Consider the following 21,411-nt stretch of genomic DNA (forward strand, 5'->3'; position numbering starts at 1 on the left):
AATCTGCCATAATCATATAATTTTCTCAAGCTAGAAGACTTAATGTTTCATTTTTTATTATATTGTCCTTCCATTCAAAATGACCTGATTCACATAAATATATAATCATACATTCCAAAAAGGTCATAGCTTCTATACTAACTTCACATTTAGCCATGACTGTAATTTTAGAACATGAACTAATACACAATAAATATTTAAGTCAGGTTTGTAAAGAGCCACCCAAAAGTTTTTTAGCCCACATACATTTTTATAAGAATCTCTTCTCCCAAAAAAAAAGAACTCTTTTTAGGTGTAAATGGTGAGGGAGAGAAGTGATGTTTTATTTTGAAATTAATTTATCATCTACTTAGTGACAATTTCAACAGAAATAATAAAAAATATAAGAAATGACACCTTAAAATTATAAAGTTGCCACTACTTACATTCTGATAAAAGGGGGGAAATCCTATTTAACAAAAGAATAAAAATAACATCTTTATTTCTTTTTTTTTCTTTTCTTTTTGGTGAGGCAATCAGAGTTAAGTGACTTGCCCAAAGTCACACAGCTGGTTAAGTGTCAAGTCTGAGGTCAAATTTGAATTCAGGTCCTCCTGACTCCAAGACTGGTTCTCTATCCAAATATCTTTAGTTCTAACCTCTCTTTTGTTTGTGTGCTTATAAGATTTCATTGCTTTTTTTTAATGTAGTATAGATACTATCCATAATACTTTGATCTATTTCACTTACAATCAGAGTATCATAGGCCAAATATTCCAACCTCCTCCCACCACCACTTTGTATATCATATAATTTCTTAATTTTTCTTATTTTCCATTTTTATAGTATTCCATCTAATTTCTATATCCCAGTTTATTCTAACATTTGCCAATAGCTAGACATTCAAGAGAGCTGCAATAAGAGGAACGTCTACCCCCATGCCATCAAGGCTGGGTTTTCCTTAAAAGGTAATAAAGCAGTATATGAATGTAATAGAATACTATTGTGCTGTAAGAAACAGCAAATATAATGACTTCAGAGAAGCCCAGAAAGACTTACATGAATCGATGCAAAGTGAAGTGAGCAACGACAAGAAAACAAAATACACAATTATTACAACATTGCAAATGTAATGGATAGCCACCACAAAGCAATTGAAATGAATGCTGCAAAATTACAAAGCACAAGCTTGGCCCCAAAGAAGAGATACGAAAAGACACTTCTTCACTCCCCCCACACTCCTTTGAAGGGCTTATAAGAGAGAGTCTGGGCAAAATGTTGTCTATACTATCAGATTTTTTTCAATGTATTGGTTTTGAATGTTCTCCCCTTTCTCTTTTTCCTTTAAAAAAAAATCTTATTGCTTTGTTATAAGCAATGGATCACTAGGAGGGGAGAGTGGGAGAGGCACAGGAGAAAGCTAGGCAATTTGAAAACAAAAGACATCAATTTTAAAAAAAACGCTATTTTCAAAAAAAGTAATGAAGCAATTCTTGAGACATAATTGGTCCAGAGGTCTAAGGCTCAGACAATTCCCAGTCATCTAATTACAAAAGTTCAATGAAAAAAGGCATTAACTGATTCCTTGGATTGGGCACATTCTTCTGACCTGCATACCAAAATGGCCAAAAAAAAAAAAAAATAAAGCCACAGAGGAGCTGTGCCTAAAATAATCTGTGCCATATTTCTTGCTAAATATCCTTTAAATGTTATTAAGCAAATTTCTTCTTTGCTGGATATCAGATGGACTGCAAGTGTTTCAACCCAACCCAAGACCAAAAATGAACTTCAGAGGCTGGCCTGAGTCAGGCCTGGCCTTACATAATATCTTTCTATTTTTTACTAGATAAACAAATAAAACCTCTCTACATATTTCTATATGGATTACTTCAATTTTTCTTGTTCCTTTTAATAACTTTTCAGTAGAGAGATCACTAGATCAATGGATACAATCAGTCACCCGGGAACTTACTGTATGCTACCAATGGTGGTAGCTGGCATTTTATTTTTCCTGTATTGTACAAAGGCTTCCTTCCCTCCTTTCCCTTTGGGCAAGGCAATGTGTGTTTATTTCTACAACAGATTTTAACAGAATGATTTTTAAGTACGAGTCAAGAGAATCCACTCATTACCAAATGAAGACGTTGCCATGGTCGGGGGAAGAATTAGCGGAAAACTGGAGAGGTAAAGTTTCCTTGAGGTCTTTGTAACAAGGAGAAAACAAGGTACTAGAAACTCTCTTTATCCTTTTTGGTAATTTCTTGAATACATTGTTTAAATAAAAAAAGAAGAGGAATCTGTTAGACACAAAGTTTCCTTTAACGTTTAGACATTCTCTTTACTATTGAGGCAGTGGCTAAACCTTTGATAAAATCTGCCTTGGTAGCATTATTGCAAAGAAAAGAAACTATATACAGCCTCCATGTCTCATACTCCCAAACTGAGGTTTACAGATCATTATACTCAAGTTTACCTAGTGCCAAAAAAATGAACTGCACAAACCACTGCTGACAAGTTATCATAAGTATCCCTGGGTTGAAACTGAATACTAAGAAAACTACGTGTAATGCTCATAGTTTTTCAGTAAACCTGTTCCCCATCTGTTAGCACTGCATGGATCCCTAAACTACATTATTCTCCCTCATTTTCCCTTGTCCCACATAATTTAATAGCTGGGAAACTGGCCAGCCAGGGCTAAGATTCTCAGTCCACAGAAAACAAGAGTGTCAAAAACTGAACCATTACAGTAAGGAACACTAGCAAGTACAGGTTTTTTACTCAACAGCCTCTCCCCCAGATAATAGGTCTGTCATTTCCCAGACTCCTCATTTAAAGAGCTTCTTCCTTTAAAAAAAAAATCTATGTGTGCTAGCAAAGACTTTAAGTAATCCCATGTGTACCTTGGGAGAAACTTGACTGTTCATGGTGACAACCCTCACTAAACTGAGTCACTACCAGAAAGCAGCTGACAGGGTGGGGTTTGGGGAAGCTGTCCTGGATTTAGGCCACTGAGCAGATCCCAAAAACTGTCAGGGAAGGGCTCCATTTAAGTCATTTCACTACTTGGTTAAACTTCAGAACTCTTGAAGGAACCAACAATTCTGGTACAGCCCAAAGCAATTTCTCCTATCATTGATTATGTGGAAACAAGACTGGCAAGCATGTTGGGTTATACCAACAATAGCAACTGGGCACTGGCTTTTTCTCTCTGAAACATATCATTTCAGAACACAATCTAAAGTTACTATTTTCTAATTGCATCATGCTCCAAAAGTACAAAATACTCACTGTTACACAGGAGCCAGACCAAAAACATACTATCATAAAGCAATCAATGCTTCTGAAAGACATAGTCCCATGTCTAAAATGGCTGGGTGCCACATGCCCATTTTAGCACTAAATATACCAAGAAAAAAAATGATGAGTTGTCAGGAAGAATGGCACCAACAACATTTAAGTCAGTGATGCCTATGTGAATGAGCTGGAAAGGAATAGGCACACCTCCTTTAGGGCATTAGTGATGGCATGAAGATCCAGGGCATATAAAAAGTTCCTAATGCCCACATAGGGGCACAAGGCTACTGTGGTGTGGCTGGGCTAATGTATTCCAACAATTTTCCCTATTTTAAAGGGGACTCTAGAACTCCAGCAGCAATCCATAAGATGCTCAGCTAGTATTTTATTGACCCAGTCAGGTAACAAAAATTTTTTAAAGTAAAAAACAAAATAAGACAAACAAAAAAACCCCTTTCTACATAATGAACAGCATTCTATGAATCAAGTCCAATAAACTAGTCCAATCTCCTCATTTTACTAGTGAGAAACTGAGGCCCAGAATGAAAAACTGATGTTAAGTGACCTGCCTGGGTCCATGCAACTATAAATGGTTGAGATGGGACTTGAAGCCAGGTCTTACTGATTCGGGTCCAATGTTATCCAGTTAACCACAGTGTGCCACTCACATGAGAGTATGTAGTATTAGCAAATTAAACTGATTAAATAACAGCACAACAAAAAGCTACTCTATTCAAATGAATTTGTACTTTATCAATCCTAACAGCACCAACATATATGCATGTGTGTACATGTTTGACATGTTTACTCAGTCTACAGAAAGCATTTTTTGCGTATTTATTATACCAAATCATGCTACATGTTTTGTAAGGGCTAAATAAAGCTCAAAACTCAAACTCCTAACAATGCCATGGACCCATAGGGGCCCCACAGATCCTAGGAATAGCTATTCTAGTTCAAACCTCCATTTTACAAAAGATAAAACTCAGGCCCCAGAAAATCTATGTAAACTGCCTGAGCTCAGACAGTATGGACTGTGTCCCTAGATGTGCCACAGTTTGAACAGGTCCCTAGACGACTCACTGTGCTTTTTACTTTCTCATCAAAATATGCTGCTGCTACATAGTTACAAGCCTTAATTTCTCTCCATGCTCTCATCATTTGAATCTATGCTTCTCTGTTCAAAAAGGCAACATGTTGGGTCAACAATTTAATTTTTTGCCTCCAAAGACTAGACGTTGTCAAATCAAGAGAACATAAGAACATTCTTGAGCCAAACAAAACATTTCCTGAGTGACATTCATCGTCTTGCTGGAGACAGGTCATCTGATCTTTAACAATAATACTCCATGCTACAGCTGCTTATATGCTGTGAATGTGCAACACCTTCCTAGTCAGAGCTCACAGAACTGTCAACATCAACCATCTAGAACACAACCAAGAAGGCAAAAGCATGCAGCCTTTGCACTGTAATGTCAGCTGATACAAATCTCACACATGTAACTCTATAAGAAAGTTCACAAGGAACTCACGCAGCACCTAGTCACTGTTATTTACGAAAAAAGGTCTACAAAGAGAATGGAGGGAGAGAGGGAGGGTAAGAGGGATGGAAGAAGGGAGAAAGAGAAGGAGGAAGGGAAGGAGAGAAAGTAGAAGGAAAGAGGGAAAGAAAGTGGAAACAGGGGAAGAGATGAAGGGAAGGGAGTAAAGGGAACCTAGCATGTACCAGGCATTTTACAAATATTAGCTCATTTGATCCTCACAACAATCCTGTGAGATAGGTGCTACTATTATTCCCATTTTACAAGTGAGAAAAAAAAAAAAAAACCTGAGCAAATGAAGGTTAATTGACTTGTCCAGGATCACACAGCTAGTAAGTATCCAAATCCACATTTGAACTCAAGTCTGCCTGAATCCAGGTCCAGCCCCCTGTACACTCTACCACTTAGCTGCCTCTAGAAAGGAGTATACTGAGAAGAAGCAGGAACATCTATTGACAGTTTGACCATAACAAAGGAGACTCCAGTCCTTGTGAGGTAGAGCTGAAGAGGGATTATCTTGCCTTTCTTCATGTGGTTAACGCTACCACAGAAGGTGAGTGACTTGAATCCCACAGTGAATGGTGGAATCAGGATCTGAAGAATCCCAAGTCTCTTGACTGGTTTAGGTTTTTTTAAGTGAACCCCCCCCAACATACACACACACACACACACACACACACACACACACACACACACACACAGAGCCCTGCTGCCACAGCTGTGTCCAAAATGCTTTGGAGAGGGGGAGGAAAAACACCTGTCAGGATGTTTTCCTCATCACAGGAAACCCGGTCTGGTACCAATGTTCTACGAGAAGAATTGCCAACATTTTTGTAGTGAGGAGTTTTCCGCCTGCTAGGTTGTAATACATGATTACAACATTCACAAAATATAAAGAACAAGAAAAAAAGAACTTTTTATAATGCCTTTTTTTTAAACCCAAAGTTTAAAAGAATAAAGCAATGGTAGACAGTATTTTATTAGTTTTCCTTTGTTGTGGTTAAAAAAAAATTGAACAATCTCACAAACCAACCAATACAGACTGGAGATATTTGTTTAAACATATTAATGAAATGGGGCAGCTAGGTGGCGCAGTGGATAGAGCACCGATCCTGAAGTCAGGAGGACCCGAGTTCAAATGTGACCTCAGACCAAACACTTGACACTTACTAGCTGAGTGACCCTGGGCAAGTCACTTAACCCCAATTGCCTAAAAATTAAAAAAAAACCATACTAATCAAATGATGGAGAAGCAATGTGGTACAGTAGATAAAACACTAGGCTAGAAGACAGAAAGACCTGGGTTCAAGTCTTGCCTCTTAACTCACATTGACTGTGACTCTGGGGAAGTCATTGAATCTCTCATTGCTTCAGGCAACTAACACTATTTCTTTTAACTATTTTGTAAAAATTTGACTTCCAAATTCTCTCCCTCCTGCCTCAATAACCTCTCAATGGGTACTGAGAAGGCAAGCAATATATCAATTATACATGTGAAATCATACAAAATATATTTTCATATCAGCCATGTGGCAAAATAAGATAAAATAAAAGCAAGAAAAATAAAGAAAGTGAAAAAATATGCTTCAATTTGCACTCAAGAGTTCATCAGTTCTCTCTCTGGATGTGCATTTATCAGGATTCCTTCAGAATTTTAAGACTGTAAGGTTCAAAGAAACTGCCAATATGCATTGGTAAAAGCAAGTAAGTCCAGCTCCTAACCCTGTGCATTCACAGGACCAGCTCCTACCCCCATACGAACAGATTTCAAATACTGATTAATGAGTCTCAACTGGCATCAGGGGGATATGACCACAATCTCATAGAGAGCTCCAAATATTGCTTTTGCCTTCAAAAGCCTGAGCCTGTAAGGAAAAGGATTTTGATCATGTTACTAATAAATGGAGTCTTTCATCTAAAAATGTGATGCTGAAATCTAGTTTCAGCTGGTAGTCCAAGAAAATCAATCAATTCACATGGCTATATAATGACTTCCATGGAATAAAGCTGTTGTATACTATCACCACTGATCTCTAATCAGTAAACATCCACCATATTTGTGCAGAGCCCCCATACATGAAGTATGTATGTGTGTATATACATATACACACACATCACACAAATGTTATATACACATGTATATTATATATATAATGCATGTGTATATACACATATATATTCCCTATGTGTATATACATATACATATATGTGTAACGTGTGTGTGTGTGTGTGCGCGCGTGTATGTGTAACTAAAAGCCATGATCCCTGTCCTCAAAAAGCTTGGAAAATCATTGGCTATTGTCCATCATTCTTGAAGAGGACCAAATGACAGCACTAATTAAATAATGAAACTAGAGAACAAAGTCATCAGATCACAAGATTACAGATTTAGAGCTGCAGAGCCCCTCAAGTACAACTTCTTCATTCTGAAGATAAGAAAAATAAACCGAGAAAGGTTAAGAGACTTGGCCTGGGGTCATAAAGGTACTAAGTGTCTGAATCAGAAGTTGAATTCGGGTCTCTCTGATTGCAAGCCCAGTGCTTTATCCACCTACCCACTATACATCATCAATGCTATAACTGTAAAATCAGTGATAAAGTAAATAAATCAGTGATAGAGAGTTTATAAGGAAGAGATCACCACAGATTAAAATGACCTGGAAAGATTTCATGGACAAAAGAGAGTTGAACTAAGGTTTTTAGAATGGGTAACTTTGAACAGACAAAAAGGGGGGGAGGGTCTCTGCAACTGGGGGGAAAAGCATGGGAAGCAAAGAGTTTATGGAAAGGAATTAAAGGATATAATCCTAGAAAACTGTATTGGGGACAAACCTTGAAAACCAAAGTATCAAGTCAGAATTGCATCCTGCAGAAGACACATAATCATCAAAGTTTTGTTATAAGAGGAAAAACATGAATCAGAAGTATCTGGGTTCAAGTCCTCCTGATACATTCCAGCATGGTGGCCATTGGCAAGTGCCTTAACTTCTCAGTGTCCCAGACAGCTCTTCCTAAGATTAACTTCTTCTATAGACCAGATGTTGGATCCACATTGGTGGAGAGAGTCTCCACAGTGACAATCCCCTAATCCCCACAACCTTGAAACTACAGGTCCAGACTGGGAGAAAAATTATCAAAATTAAAATGTTTGTCAAGATGAATTTGGCAGTGATGTGGAAAATGGACTGTAGAAGGAGAAAGGCTGGAGGCAGGGAGAAAAGCTCAAGGATCTGTGACTGCAGTTAGGGGTCCAGCCAAGTGTCAAAGAAGAGAGGAGGGGAGGGAAACCTGCAGCCCTCCTTGTGGCTCTGCAGATAGACTCACCTAACCAAACAATCGAGGGCTGGACATTGATTAAGAACTCACAGTTATAAGTAAACAGGTTTTGTTTTATTGTTGTTTTATGTAACTTCATTTTTTTAACCCCTACATTAGTGGCAGTAATGCAGTACCCAAAACTGGTACAATCTGCTACACTGCTTTTTTCTAATATGAGATCCTATTTTACGAATCAACATTTTCCTGTGACACTCAAATCCAAATGTTGCCAAATGAACCAGAGGCAACAGAAATGGACTTTGAACACCAACTAAAGTGGAGGACAAAAATACTAACCACCTTTCTTGGTAAGCTCACAAAGTGCAAGGTGGTACAGTGGATAAAGCGCCGGGCCTGGAGTCACAAAGACCTGAGTTCAAATCCATCCTCAGATACTAACTGTGTGACCCTGGGCAAGTCACTTAAACCTGCTGGCTTCAGTTTCCTCATCAGTAAAATGACCAGAGAAGGAAATGGCAAACCGCTCCAGTATCTTTGCCAAGAAAACCCCAAATGGAGTCATGAAGAGTCAGACATGACTGAAAACAACTGAAAAACAACACCACACAGTATTTCGTCTGAGGCTCACAACAACCTCATGGGGTACATACTGTGGGTATTATTATGCCCAATCAATGTGTACTTATTAAAGCTTAACCTATCTATGCCACAGCAGGACTAAGCACTGAGAATACTAACAAAAAAGTCAAAACAGTCCCTGTTCTCAAGATGCTTCTATTTTAATGGGGAGGAGGGAGATAACATGTAATCAAAATGGGTATATACCTATAAGCACTACAGAATTTATAATTTACTATATTTATTATTTATTTACTATACATATGTACACACACATATATAATATACTTGTTACTTATATAGTAAGACTATAAGCTCCGTGAAGAAACAGAGCAAGGCAAACAGAGGCCTTTTTTTTTTTTAATGACCTCCTCCGGGTCAAACAGCTAGTGAGTGTCTGACATAGGATTCAAACTTGGGTCTTCTTGACTCCTAAGTGTGACACTATATATGGCGCCACCTATTAGGCAAATTTCTTAATCTTGTGAGACTTAATTTCTTAATCTCTAAAACTGGGATAACATATACTCCTGTGGTCTACCTCATAGAGTCTTTGTGCTGAAAGTGCCTAACAAACTGGCAGATGCTATATTAATATGGACTACCATTGTAATGCAACTTGTCAAACTATCTACTAACATATAGGTAAGTTATTACCACCAGTGAAATCACTGATCTTTGGAAATATTTAAGTATTGTTAGCAATAATTTATTAAATTATTAATTAAGCCAAGCCAAAGACTTAACTTTTTTAATGATTAAGAACAATAACAATGCCTCAATTAACTGCCTCTCATCATTTTTCCCCCACCCCATGACTTACCTGTTGTTAAATAGCAACATTTTCCCAGTCATTTAGACTTAAAACCTTGGGGTCATCTTTGACTCCTCTCTCTTCTGTGTTTATTTCTAATCTGAAATCAATTTGGGGGCATTACTTCCTTTTTTGTCATTTATGCCTTCGTTCTCTTTCCTTCAGCCAATTCCCTAACATAGATGAAGAACCTTTTTTCATTAGACTAAAAAGTGTGCCCCAAAGAGTGCACTCTTATGGACAGAGGAAACTATACATACAGTTTTTAAATGGGGGGGAGGGACTACATTATCTGCATAACACATGTGTAAAGAAATGGAGAATATATTACATTTACTTATAATTACCAAAATATTTAAAAAACTATAGGGAAAGAAACAATGAAAATTTGGGGGTCTGTTTTTAACCAGATTTGAGCACTGGACTTGGAATTAAGAAGACATGGGTTCCAATCCTTCCTAGTTCTGTAACACTGAGCAAGTTATCTAAACTATCAGCCTTAGTTTCTACAACTGTAAAATGGCAATCTTATAAACTCCCATGAATTCAAATATTATCTTTATGCAGATGATTCCCAGATCCTGTATAATCAATCTTTCTCTCAAGCTCTAGTCCCACATCACCAATCGTCTATTTAACATTCTGAATTGGCACATCTCATTCCACATCATCATAAGATAACTCATCATATTTCCCCTCAAAACCACCACTTCGCCAAATTTTCCTATCACTTTCCTATCACACTATCATTTTCCATCATCCTTCCAGTCACCCAGATTCACAAGCTCAGCATCATATTCAATTCCTCACTCTCATTCTTCCCTCATATCCAGTCAGCTGCCATAATTCCTTCTTTCTTCCTCTACATTTCTTCGATGCATTCTCTCCTCTCCACTCATACAGCCACTGCTCTCATTTGGGTCCCTCTTACCTCCCATCTGTACTATTGCAGTATTCTCCTAATCAGTCTTCCTGCTTCAAGTTTTTCCCTACTTCAATCCATCATCAATATAGTTGCCAAAATGGTTTTCCTCAAGTTCAGGTCTGACCATGGTAACCCACTCCTTGATAAACTCCATTGGCTCCCTGTTACCTCCAAAATAAAACATCCTGTGTTTGGCATTTAAAGTTCTTCACAGCCTGGCCTATTCCTGTCTTTCCAACTTTCCATGTTACTCCCCTCCTTGCACCATATTGGACCAGCCTTACTAGCCTACCTTCCATTCCTCACACAGGGGGCTCCCATTTCCTTCCCTTTGCATTGGGTGCTCCCCAAACTTGTTCTTCAGCCTCACCTATGACTATTAGTATCACTAGCTCCCTTCAAGACTCAACTCAAATGCCACCTCCCAGATGTTAATGCCCTCCCTTCTACAGATATCTTCCACCTACACCTACAATCTGGTATTGTGATTGCTAGGAGGTACAGTGGATAGAGAACTGGGCCTGGAGTCAAGAAGCCCTGAGTTCAAATCCAGCCTCAGATCTTCATGAGTTATGTGATTCTAGGCAAATCTCTTTGCCTCTGCCTGTCTCAGTTTCCTCAAATGTAAAACAAGGCAAATAATAGCACCTACTTCCCAGGGTTTTTGTGAGGGGCAAATGAGATATTTTTGTAAAGTACTTAACAGTACCTGGCACATAAAAATTAAATAATAATAACTAACATTTATATAGCACTTATTCAATATTCATTCTTTCTTTCAATAAATATGTATTAAGCACCTACTATGTGTCAGGCACTGTGCTAAGTTCTGGAACTACAAATATAGGCAAAAAAAAAAATGAAGACAGCCCTGCCTTCAAGTTGTTTACATTCTAGTAGGGGAAGACAACACATGAAAGGGGACTAAAGAGGGATTTGTGGGATACATACTTAAATTCGGAGAGTCAGGAGCAGAACTGGGTGACAAATGAGCATGGCTGCCTTGAGAACTACCTCAAATGGAGCTTCCAGGGCCAGAAGGGACCTTGGTGGTCATACAGCAAAATCCCTTCATTTTAAAGGTGAAGAAATTGAAGCCCAAAGTCTTGAGGGATGTATTCAAGGCATGCCAGTAGCAAAGGACAGAACCAAAATCTGAAATTATGGCTGTCCAATTCCAAATGCAGCACTCTTTCCACTACATGATGCCTTACTCTACACAACAGCAAGACATCCAAGTAGAAATGTCCAGTATATAGCTGGACAACAGGGGACTGGCATTCAAAGAAAGGCAGAAAAGAAATAAGTTAAAGATGTGGGCATATTTCACATCTCCAAAAGAGACAGTACATACAACGAAGAGCGAGTACTAAAACCCCTCAATTTAGAAGGCAAAATGAAGAGGCAGTATGGAGGCCACCAAGATGGAATGAGAAGGGGATAGGCTGGGGCAGCTAGGTGGCACAGTCTATAGGTTACAGGCTCCGGAATCAGGAGGACTTGAGTTCAAATCTGGCCTCAGACACTTGACACTTACTAGCTGTGTGACCCTGGGCAAGTCATTTAACCCTGATTACCTCACCAAAAAAAAAGGTTTTGAGAAGAGGATAGGCTGACATCACACGTGCCAAGGGAGAAAAGGGTATCAAAAAGGAAGGGTCAGTTACGAGTTTAAAGTACTACAGACAAGTCAAGGAGAACACAAACTGAGAAAAAGCCATTGAATCTGGTGGTTGGAATGTTATCAATGACCTTTGAAAGTATAGTTTCAGTAAAAGGGAAGAAGCTGAAGTCAGATTGGTGTTAGCTGAGTAGAAAGTGGGTAATGAGTAAGTAGAGGCGGTGGTTAGAGTCAGAATTCTGGGAGGAACAAGAAAGAAAAATAAAATGTTAACCAAAAGAAGCAAAGCAACAAGGTCATTTAAACTCCCCAAAGTTGAAATGGTAGCATCTCCCAATTCAAACAGGGCTCATCTTTGCAACCTCAAGGGAAATACAAATGAACAAAAACAAGTCAGGCTAGAAAGTTCTATGAAGATCAGGTTGCCTATTTCTCAGAAGATCAATCCAAGTCAAGATTAAGTTTAGTAACAAAGAAGAACTTTGAATAGCTTCTGGGGTCACCTATACCCTGTACATCCTCAATAACTCGCTAAAAATCTCAATCACAAAAGTATTATAAGGTCTTACACTTAGGAGTTTTACTGTAAGCAATCTATGATTGCCAATCCATTTTTCTTTTTTTGTTTGGGTTTGCCTTCTTACCAGAATTGTGAGTGATTTCTACATCAGTCAAGTTCTAGTAATAAGGGAATTCCTTATACCAGTAAAGATCAGCACCTGTTCTTCAATTTGCTAGCTTAGAAAATTACTTAAGAAACACAGTGATTAAATGACCTGCCTAGGGTCACAAAGGCAGTATGTATTAGGAAATGGATGCAAATCCAGGTATCTCTTATGTCTTTATCCACTGTACAATCCTACTTTTCTAAAGGTGTGGCCTGATAATCTTGGCAAGTCCCTAAATATTTTTAAAACACTAAATAGGGGGGAAGGGTGTCTATTTTTAAGGTTTTAAGGATTCTGTCCTCAGTGTTCTTCAATTCACCTAATCCAAGACATATCACCATTTGTACTTTCTCTAACTCGGTGAGATAAATGCAAATGACACCATAAAGGACTAACAAAAGGTCTTTGGGTACAGAGCACTTTCACTTATCAGATGAATGCATTGTGAACATTTCAATGAAACTAACAACACACGGATGAAGGGGTGTTCTAGAACATCAGACAAATGACAGCATGAGGTGGACCTGTGAGAACCTTCAAAAATGACAATATGGACAGTCACTGTCAAAACAAGGACTCTATCCCCTTTGGCTTAAAATGCTGGGAATTTGGTCACAAGATGCTAGGTACCACACTGTTTTTATTAGCCAGTTACCAGACTTCCGAAAGTTCCTTGAGGAGGCTTTTTGGACTTTGTCCATCCCTTGAGCTGCTTTTTTAGACAAACAGTTCAAAAATGTGCGTAACAGCGTGTCTGCAAATTACTATTCTATGGTCAACAATGGAGGTAGGTTTTAGGGTGTTTTTTGTTTTTTTTTTTTACATTGATCTTTACAGTATTTAATAAATGTAACTCACCATACATATTCTCCTCCCAGAAAAAAATAAAAACACATTTGGAGCATATAGGTAATGTGCGCATTAGAAATAAGAAAGGGGGAAGCGGTGTAGAGAAGGGCAAGGAACACAGGGTACTGAAGTCTCAGCCTGAGTAATTTTCAGTCTTTTGGTTTTCCATAGCCATGGGGCAGGGGTGGTAGTGGTGAGTTCTGTTACAAGTCCATGGGTTGGTTTGTTAAGCTTGGCCTGAATGTGTTGAGTGGTGGAAGAGGTTACCCAGTGAGTCTGTTACTGCTGCTAATTCATCAGGTTTTCCCACCTCATTTTAGGGCTCTTAGTGTCCTAAGATACAGAGACACAAGAATGGTGAGGTTTGAGAGGTAATAAAAATTGGAGAGAATATCTAGACCTCCATCTTGTTAGTCATGTGACCTGGAAAACAGCTTCTTTTTTCCTTCTCAAATCTTCTAAAATACACTTTCCTGATTTCTTTCAGATACTTAGTAAACACAGATTAACTCTGGCTTTATGACAACATGACTAATTATTGAGGTAATCAATATGGTATACTCAGGGTGAAGATGCAGAGAGACATGCAGATATAGATAGACAAGGACATTGGACAGAATGAATAATGAATCCAGTCAGCCCTGGAACTTGCTTTCTTAAAAAGATTCTGACATAAGTTTGACCTGGGTCATTTGCCTCTTTTATATAAATGAAGTACACAGCTGCATCACCTCACAGGCAATTAAATATGGCTGCTTTTCTGCAAATCTAATAAGAGAATCAAAAGCTGAAGACACTTTCTCCCAAGTTACTTCTTCACCATCCACAAACTTTTTAGAATCTCCCTTACCCAATAAAATTCAGTTCCCTATTGCCTCTCAGATAAACTGTAACTCTTCGGCCCCAACTCATCTTTCTAGTCTTCTTACACTCTACAATCCAGCCAAACTGGCTTTCCCTCCACCTCTCACACAAGGCACTCCAACTGCCTAAGTGTCTTAGTACTGGTTGTGCCCCAATGTACTCCCTCCTCACCTTTCCCTCACAGAATTCCTCACTTCCTTCACTGTGTCACTCAAATATCACTTTCTAAATGATGCCTGAGTTCCCCAACCAACTTGTGTTTAGTTGGTACATATTTATTCTGTATACACTAATATATGTAGACGTTGTTTCCCCAGATATAATACAAACTTCTTAAGAGCTAGGATTATTTCTTTCTTTTGTTATATTCCTCAGGGCACATTAGGGTGTTTTGGTCATAACAGGCACTTAATAAATACCTGCTGAATTGTTATCATTGTCCTCTGTCTTACTACCACCATTCAAAACACCATCAATGACTTTTCCATCACTAAGCCAAAAGACCAAAGATTATTCTTTGTCAACCTGCACCCATTTGTTTACTTCACTTATAAGTATGTTGATACAGTGGGAAGGGGAGGGCTTAATCCCAAAGTCTGTATCTTCTAAATCTTCATCTAAAAACCCAAATCCACAATTTTCTACAAAACTTCCCCTAATGACAGTCTCAAAAATTTTAGGCAAAAACAACTTTTAAAATGGAATCTTTATTTTTATAATGTGATCTATCAATGAAATAGCATCACATATGGGACACGGCCCTTAGGAAGAATCAGAGAATTTACATGGCAGGAAGATAGTTTAAAAAAAAAGTATTTCTACATAATAGGGCTTAAGGTGAGCGCTATAATGGATTTCCTGGCACAACTGGCAAAGTAGAGTATGGCAAATATCACCAAGATAGACCAGTTTTTGTTGGTATTTGGGGGGGGGGGGCTAGCAATGGGGTTAAGTGACTTGCCCAGGGTCACACAGCTAGTAAGTGTTATGTGTCTGAGGCTGTATTTGAACTCAGGTCCTCCTGACTTCTGGGCAGGTGCTCTATCCACTACGCCACCTAGCTGCCCCTGATATTGTAAAAGGACTTAAGTGATGGATGGTGCTCAGAAATGATCTCCCTTGAAGAAGTGACAAAATTCTTCTTTAACTCTTATGATTCGCTGTTTTCCCACCAGTCTTCTAATGCCATGCTTCGTCTGGCTCAGTCAGGAGCACTTAAAGATTTTTTTTTTCATCTTATTTCATTGACAATGGAACCAGAAATGAGAGTATCTTCAAAAGTTTTCTATGAGAAAAACAACTTTCATGGTCCAGGTGCTTGATCGGAGCCACAAACATCTCCTAGAGCTGCTCCGCAATGTTTGATGACTCAAAGTCATTTAAAAAACCAACAGATGCCCTAAAGATCTAGATTAGGCTGATTCATCAGCATTTCCTCATATTTACCCTTTTCAAGGCATCTCTTTTAAGGTTACTATGACCTTTACATAATTTTGCCATTTGCCTTTCACAATTAGAAACAATGAGAATCTGCCATAGGATGGTTTCTATAATACAGTTGACTCTCATGTGTCATGTGCATATACATAATGGATGACAGTATTATACTGTAAGCCCTCCCAGAAACCTAACTTGTACTGGTTGGCAGAATCTCAGGATCAGACACAAATGCTTTCAAAAGCACTCTCTTGAGGTGCTACATATAAAACAGAGATGCAATGTGACTTCAAGGTCACTTGAGAATGTGGGTGGCCATTTTCCTCCACCCCTACCCTCCAAACACTTTAGAATTTTATCACCTTTATCTTTGCTGCTAGGTCCTCTTCTCCATCAGTGTCTACTTCTAATCTCTACCAGCACTACTGCAAACCCTGACCTCTGCAGCTCTCCAGCTCCATTATCTTTGCTTTTCTTCCTTTGTGTCTTCAGCCTCCAGCTACTCTTCCCAGATTTTACTCCCCAAAGTTCAGCCTGTCATAGACATCACTAGCCAACTAGAGAACTTTCTTTTGCTCCGTAAGTCAAACAGACCAAATACCAGTAAATTTGGTGCAATTTTAAGGGCCTCTAACAGTTCCCCAAAGGATTTATTTGCTCAGGGGGTTATTCTTTGGGGCCAAAGAGTTCTATCTTATTTCCTAGATTCTTCTGAATCTGAAAGCACCATTTTAGAAACCTGAGGGTTCTGGAAGGTTGGTGTCTAAATAACTAATGTATTACTGAATTTCACATCTGCTAATATTTTCTAGAATGTCTCAATATGGAAGGAAGATCTTCTAGGACCCTTGAAAATACTACTCAATAATAACAGCTATCATTTACACGGCACTTTGAAGTTTGCAAAGCACTTTATAAACACTATCTCATTTTATCCTTATGACAACCCTGGAAGGTAGGTATTAATTATTTGCTTTTCACAAATGAGGACACTGAGGCAGACAGCTGTTAAATGGAAAGATCACACAATTTGAGACACCATGACTCCAAATCCAACATGCCACCTCACTATCTTCAAATAGGCCCAGTCGATGATGGCCCAAATAAAAACTCTTTCTAACAAAATAGAGCTATCCTCTACATTCAAATAAAATGATTCCAAATGTTTGCTTGGTAATTGGTCCACATTAAGGATATGGAAACAGTACTATCATGATACCCAAAAGCTATCTGGAAGCAGAGTAGCACAATGACTTCACAGTAGAAAAAGACATTCCTGGGATGGCTTAAAAAATAAAATTAGGAAGCTGTGGAAACCAGACATCCCGTCTGTGGAAGACGCACAAATCTACAGCTTGGCACTTGGCTGAAAAAGCAGTTGTTTTTACTGACCACAATGGATCAGGTATTTGAATGAACTCAATGTTCCACTCTCTACCCTCAGGCCCATTTTCAATTCATGTAATGGTGAACTGTATTTTTTTGAGGCCAAAAGGAAAAGTGATCAGTAAAGTCGGTTGAGATATAATTTATTCCTTCTACCCCAGTGACAAAGACTGGTGCTGAAAGTCTATCTGTGTTTGAAGGTCTTTTATTTGGCATCAGTCCAGACATGACAACCAAAGCTGTGTAACTGCTGGGTTTTCCCACCTGGAAGGCAAAATGCTTTCTATACTTTGAGGGAAGGTGACACCACATGTCACTGCCAACCCAAACAATGAAGCTAATTGCTTGGCAAAGGCACTTTCTATCTCCCCCCAATAAAATAAGGGCTTTGAAGAGCTCCATCTCTTAAGCATAACAAATATGTCTTTGTGTTGGGGCCAGTTGTCAAAATCCTCAGCAATTCTATGTTAACTGTCAGTGTCTCAGGAATAAAACAATACATCAGATGGTTAATTCTTAGATTAGGAGTGGGGAACCTGTGGCCTCAAGGCCAAATCCAAGGGGATTTGTGCTGTGAAGTTTGGATACAGTCAAAGAATACTTGAATTAACACTTTGGTAAATACTTTCACAAAATGAGGAATCCTTTTGTAAGACAAAAAAAAAATCCCCCCTCTCGGCTTGTCTAGTTTAGCAGTTTTGTGCTTGAATGGTTCATGGTATCACATTTTCTTAAAATAGGGCATGACTGTATTTCCCAAACTTTCCAAGCACCAAACACATATGCCTACTTAATATATGCTCATGTTCCCAGCATCTAAAAAAGAACCAACTAAGTCAACATAGTTGTAAAAAAAAACAAAGGTCAGTGGCTCACATTTTATTAGTGGCTTAGCTATTAGATAACTATATCCGGAAAGGAGGCACCCCTGGAAGGTAGCCACCAGGGATTTTAAATAGGTTCGTATTTTTTCTTTTGACTATACATAGATAGTTTCATGGTAAGGACCCTCTAAAAACTTCCCATTAACACCCACACCATACAGAGAGGTTGCCGAGTGAACTTATTGAAGGATTGTACTCACATATATTTCACTGTGGTCAAACCGCTTCTTGAGGTTATCAATGAATGATTCCTCATTGAGAGGCTCTAAAAGAACCATATCTCCCACTCCAATCATATTGTCCAAAAGGGATGTCTTCACCTCCATTTTGGCCATTTCTCTCCACTAGAATCAAGGAAAACATAAAAAGTCAACTAAGCTTAACAAAATCACTTCCATTAGGTACTTAAAGGCTTCCCAGAAACATAATAGTGACAGTTATTATAATTATTATACTATTATCATATAATATTATAATATAATATAGAAAATATAATTCTATGATATAATATAATAATTATATAATTATAAACATAAACACCCACAGAATCACAGATTTGGAGGCAAGGTACATTAGAGATTATCTAATCCAATCCCATTGTTTGACACAGCAAAAAACTTGGGTCCAGTTGGGATTTAAATCCCGGTTCTCTGATTCCAAACCACACTGCCACACTGTACCCACCTTACAAACAACTGATGCAAATACCAAACCCCACACCTAGGTACCACCTAGACTTCTTACTTCCTCCCAATTGCCCCAACTCCCAGAAAAGTTCCCAGTCCCTCCAAAACTAGCCCTCCCGTTCTGACCCCTTGGTCCACCACCATTCCAGCCTCACAACTAGAGATTCTGTCCTTCCACCTTCTCTCTCCTACAAGAAGAAATCCCTCATCCTCTCCTACCCCAGCCGCTGTCCATCCCCATGGGAAGTACCATGAAAGAAGCTCCTACTCCTACAGCAAATGTATTCTTAGCATCCCAAGTTAAAACAATGTACTCTCTCCATAGAAACTCCAATGCAAAGTGTTTGGTTCTACAGTTCAAATGTATTACAAAAGTAATAGATTTTTGTGGGCTAGCCTGGGTAAACAAATCTCTTCTTATTTCGTTGTTTCTTAGGGAAAATGCATTTTGAGCTCTAAACAATTAACTTATAAACCAACTTTTGGAGCCAAACCTATTCACAAGAGTTGGGGGCCGCCCAGTTCACAAGGATTATAGAACATGCCAATAGTGACCTCAGTGGTATCAAATTTCATTCAAATAACCATGTGCTTCTTGGTACTAGTAAAATTAAAATACCACTCAATGTTATTATGCTAAATTTTAGTATTTGCACAAAGCTAAAATAGCACACCAAAAATACTTTTCCTTTTAATGTTATAGAGAGAGGCACACTAAAGAGGAAAGAATTCTCCATCACCACTTTTACCAGTGTATACAAAAGTATATATCGAAGCCAGCATATATTGCCAGTGTACAATATGTAGAAGCTAACTAGCTACCCATCTATGAAATGTGCCATCCCTGGGGTTATAGAACTGAGTGTTCTCAAGAGTACAAAAATTTTCTCTTAATCACACGCACACAATTATTTTTTAAATCTTATAAGACTCTAGAACCAAATTAAGCTGGGCCCTCAGGCTCCCTAAATTGTTAACAAGATGGCTCTGAACAGCTTTTGTACCCTTAGCACATAATACAAGAAGAAAACTACCTTTGGGGGTCTTTCCATTAAAGAATTAACTCTCAGAAACATCGTCTACCTTACAAACAGTAGCTTAGTTGCTCTGCATTTTAGCATAAAAAAATGCCCTCTGGATTACTATTGCCTTTCACACCCTAGTGTATGCCTCTCAAAGGCAGTCAAACTACATTAAATCCAAGCTTCCTTCAAAGAAGCCAAGAATCGTGGCTACCTCTGGTAATTAACTTGAACTATCACCAGGGCTAACACATACCATTTCTGTCTCTATGAGAATAAATAGCCCACAAATTTCTGCTCTGAAACAACTAAAGAAATAAAACCAATATTAAGCTGAGGCATTCATTCTCACAGGTTGGGGGTGGGGGTGGAGGCAAATAAGGAAGTGCTTAACATTTAAAGAAGATAATAAAGATGCTTTAAAAAAAAATTGGTGACATTGTAAAGATTTCATGCCAACCAGCCTATTAAGAGATGGCCCCCAGATACTACAGTTAAACTATAATGGCCCCAGGTGGAGTCTAGAGCCTGTCCAAATGAATGAGGCACTGTACTCCATCTCTGAACAGATGATGACGGGAGGAAGGAAATAGTCATTCCCTGGTGCTACAGGAAGATCCAGGAGCATCTTTAAACAAGCTGGCTTTGCTCTAGGGCTTAACTAAAATAGGAAAATTGCTTTTAGTGATCTAAATTAACACAAGTCAAATTTTCAGGCACTCAAAAATCATATTAACACAAACCGAAAACCCAACTTCAGATGGACTATTTCGAATTAGACATATATAAAAAGGGATGGATATGGGGATTAATTTTTTGAGAGAGGGAGGCATGTTGGGAGGATATAGGAGAGGACAGGAGGGAGTGAAGCTGAGTATTTAAGGTATATACAACTTCATTAACATTTAAGATAAGGGAACGTGAATTGGATCAGGAACTCTGAATTTTTGGCCTCTTGATGGATTTCTGTGTGAAAGTCCTTTTTCATAGACACAGCTGGGGAAAAGGCAAACTAAGGTTTTTAATTCCTATGAGGAACATAAACCAAATAGTCCCACTGAAAGGCTTCCCTATCACGGTTTCTTCCCATATCAAAAAAGCTTATGTTCCCAGGAGCTCTAATGTTCACACTACTTTCACACAATTTTGTGTTAAGTCTAAAGAAAAGAAAAACTTTGTAGTACAATAACTGCTTAGTTCAAAGTAGGTAATGAAATGTCATCTCTGAAAGTCTGAGGCCTAGCCATGAAGCAAGGCCAACTGACCAAGGACCAAGAGGCACTTGACCCATAAAGCATCATAGGTTTTAGAAGGACCTTAGAAGAGATCACCTAGTCCTACTCACTCATTTTACAGAAAGGTGTGAAATTTCAACTTTCATTTCAACTTCAGAACCAGAGGGTCTGGGAGTTTTATCGGGCTGAGCTCAATAAGTCAAAAGTGTAATGTGTGAGCCAAAAAAGTCAATGTAAGTTAGGCTTCGCGTGATTCAACTCAACAAATATTGATGAAGCAAATACTCTGTACAAGGCACTCTGCTAGGA

General features: G+C 38.5%; 1 protein-coding gene across 4 annotated transcripts in view; it reads right to left on the minus strand.

Annotated features, from left to right (window-relative positions):
- MYO1B (myosin IB) overlaps positions 1-21,411 on the minus strand; it is a 220,278-nt gene that overhangs the window by 146,089 nt on the left and 52,778 nt on the right. For all 4 annotated transcript variants that reach the window (XM_027865829.1, XM_027865831.1, XM_027865832.1 and 1 more), the window contains exon 2: positions 18,360-18,503. In XM_027865829.1, the coding sequence (XP_027721630.1) occupies positions 18,360-18,494 (135 nt within the window). In that variant the 5' untranslated portion in view covers positions 18,495-18,503. The remainder of the gene's footprint in view (positions 1-18,359; positions 18,504-21,411) is intronic.

The sequence above is a fragment of the Vombatus ursinus genome, unplaced genomic scaffold (assembly GCF_900497805.2).
Source record: "Vombatus ursinus unplaced genomic scaffold, bare-nosed wombat genome assembly UNPS02014779.1, whole genome shotgun sequence".
Classification (NCBI taxonomy): domain Eukaryota; kingdom Metazoa; phylum Chordata; class Mammalia; order Diprotodontia; family Vombatidae; genus Vombatus; species Vombatus ursinus.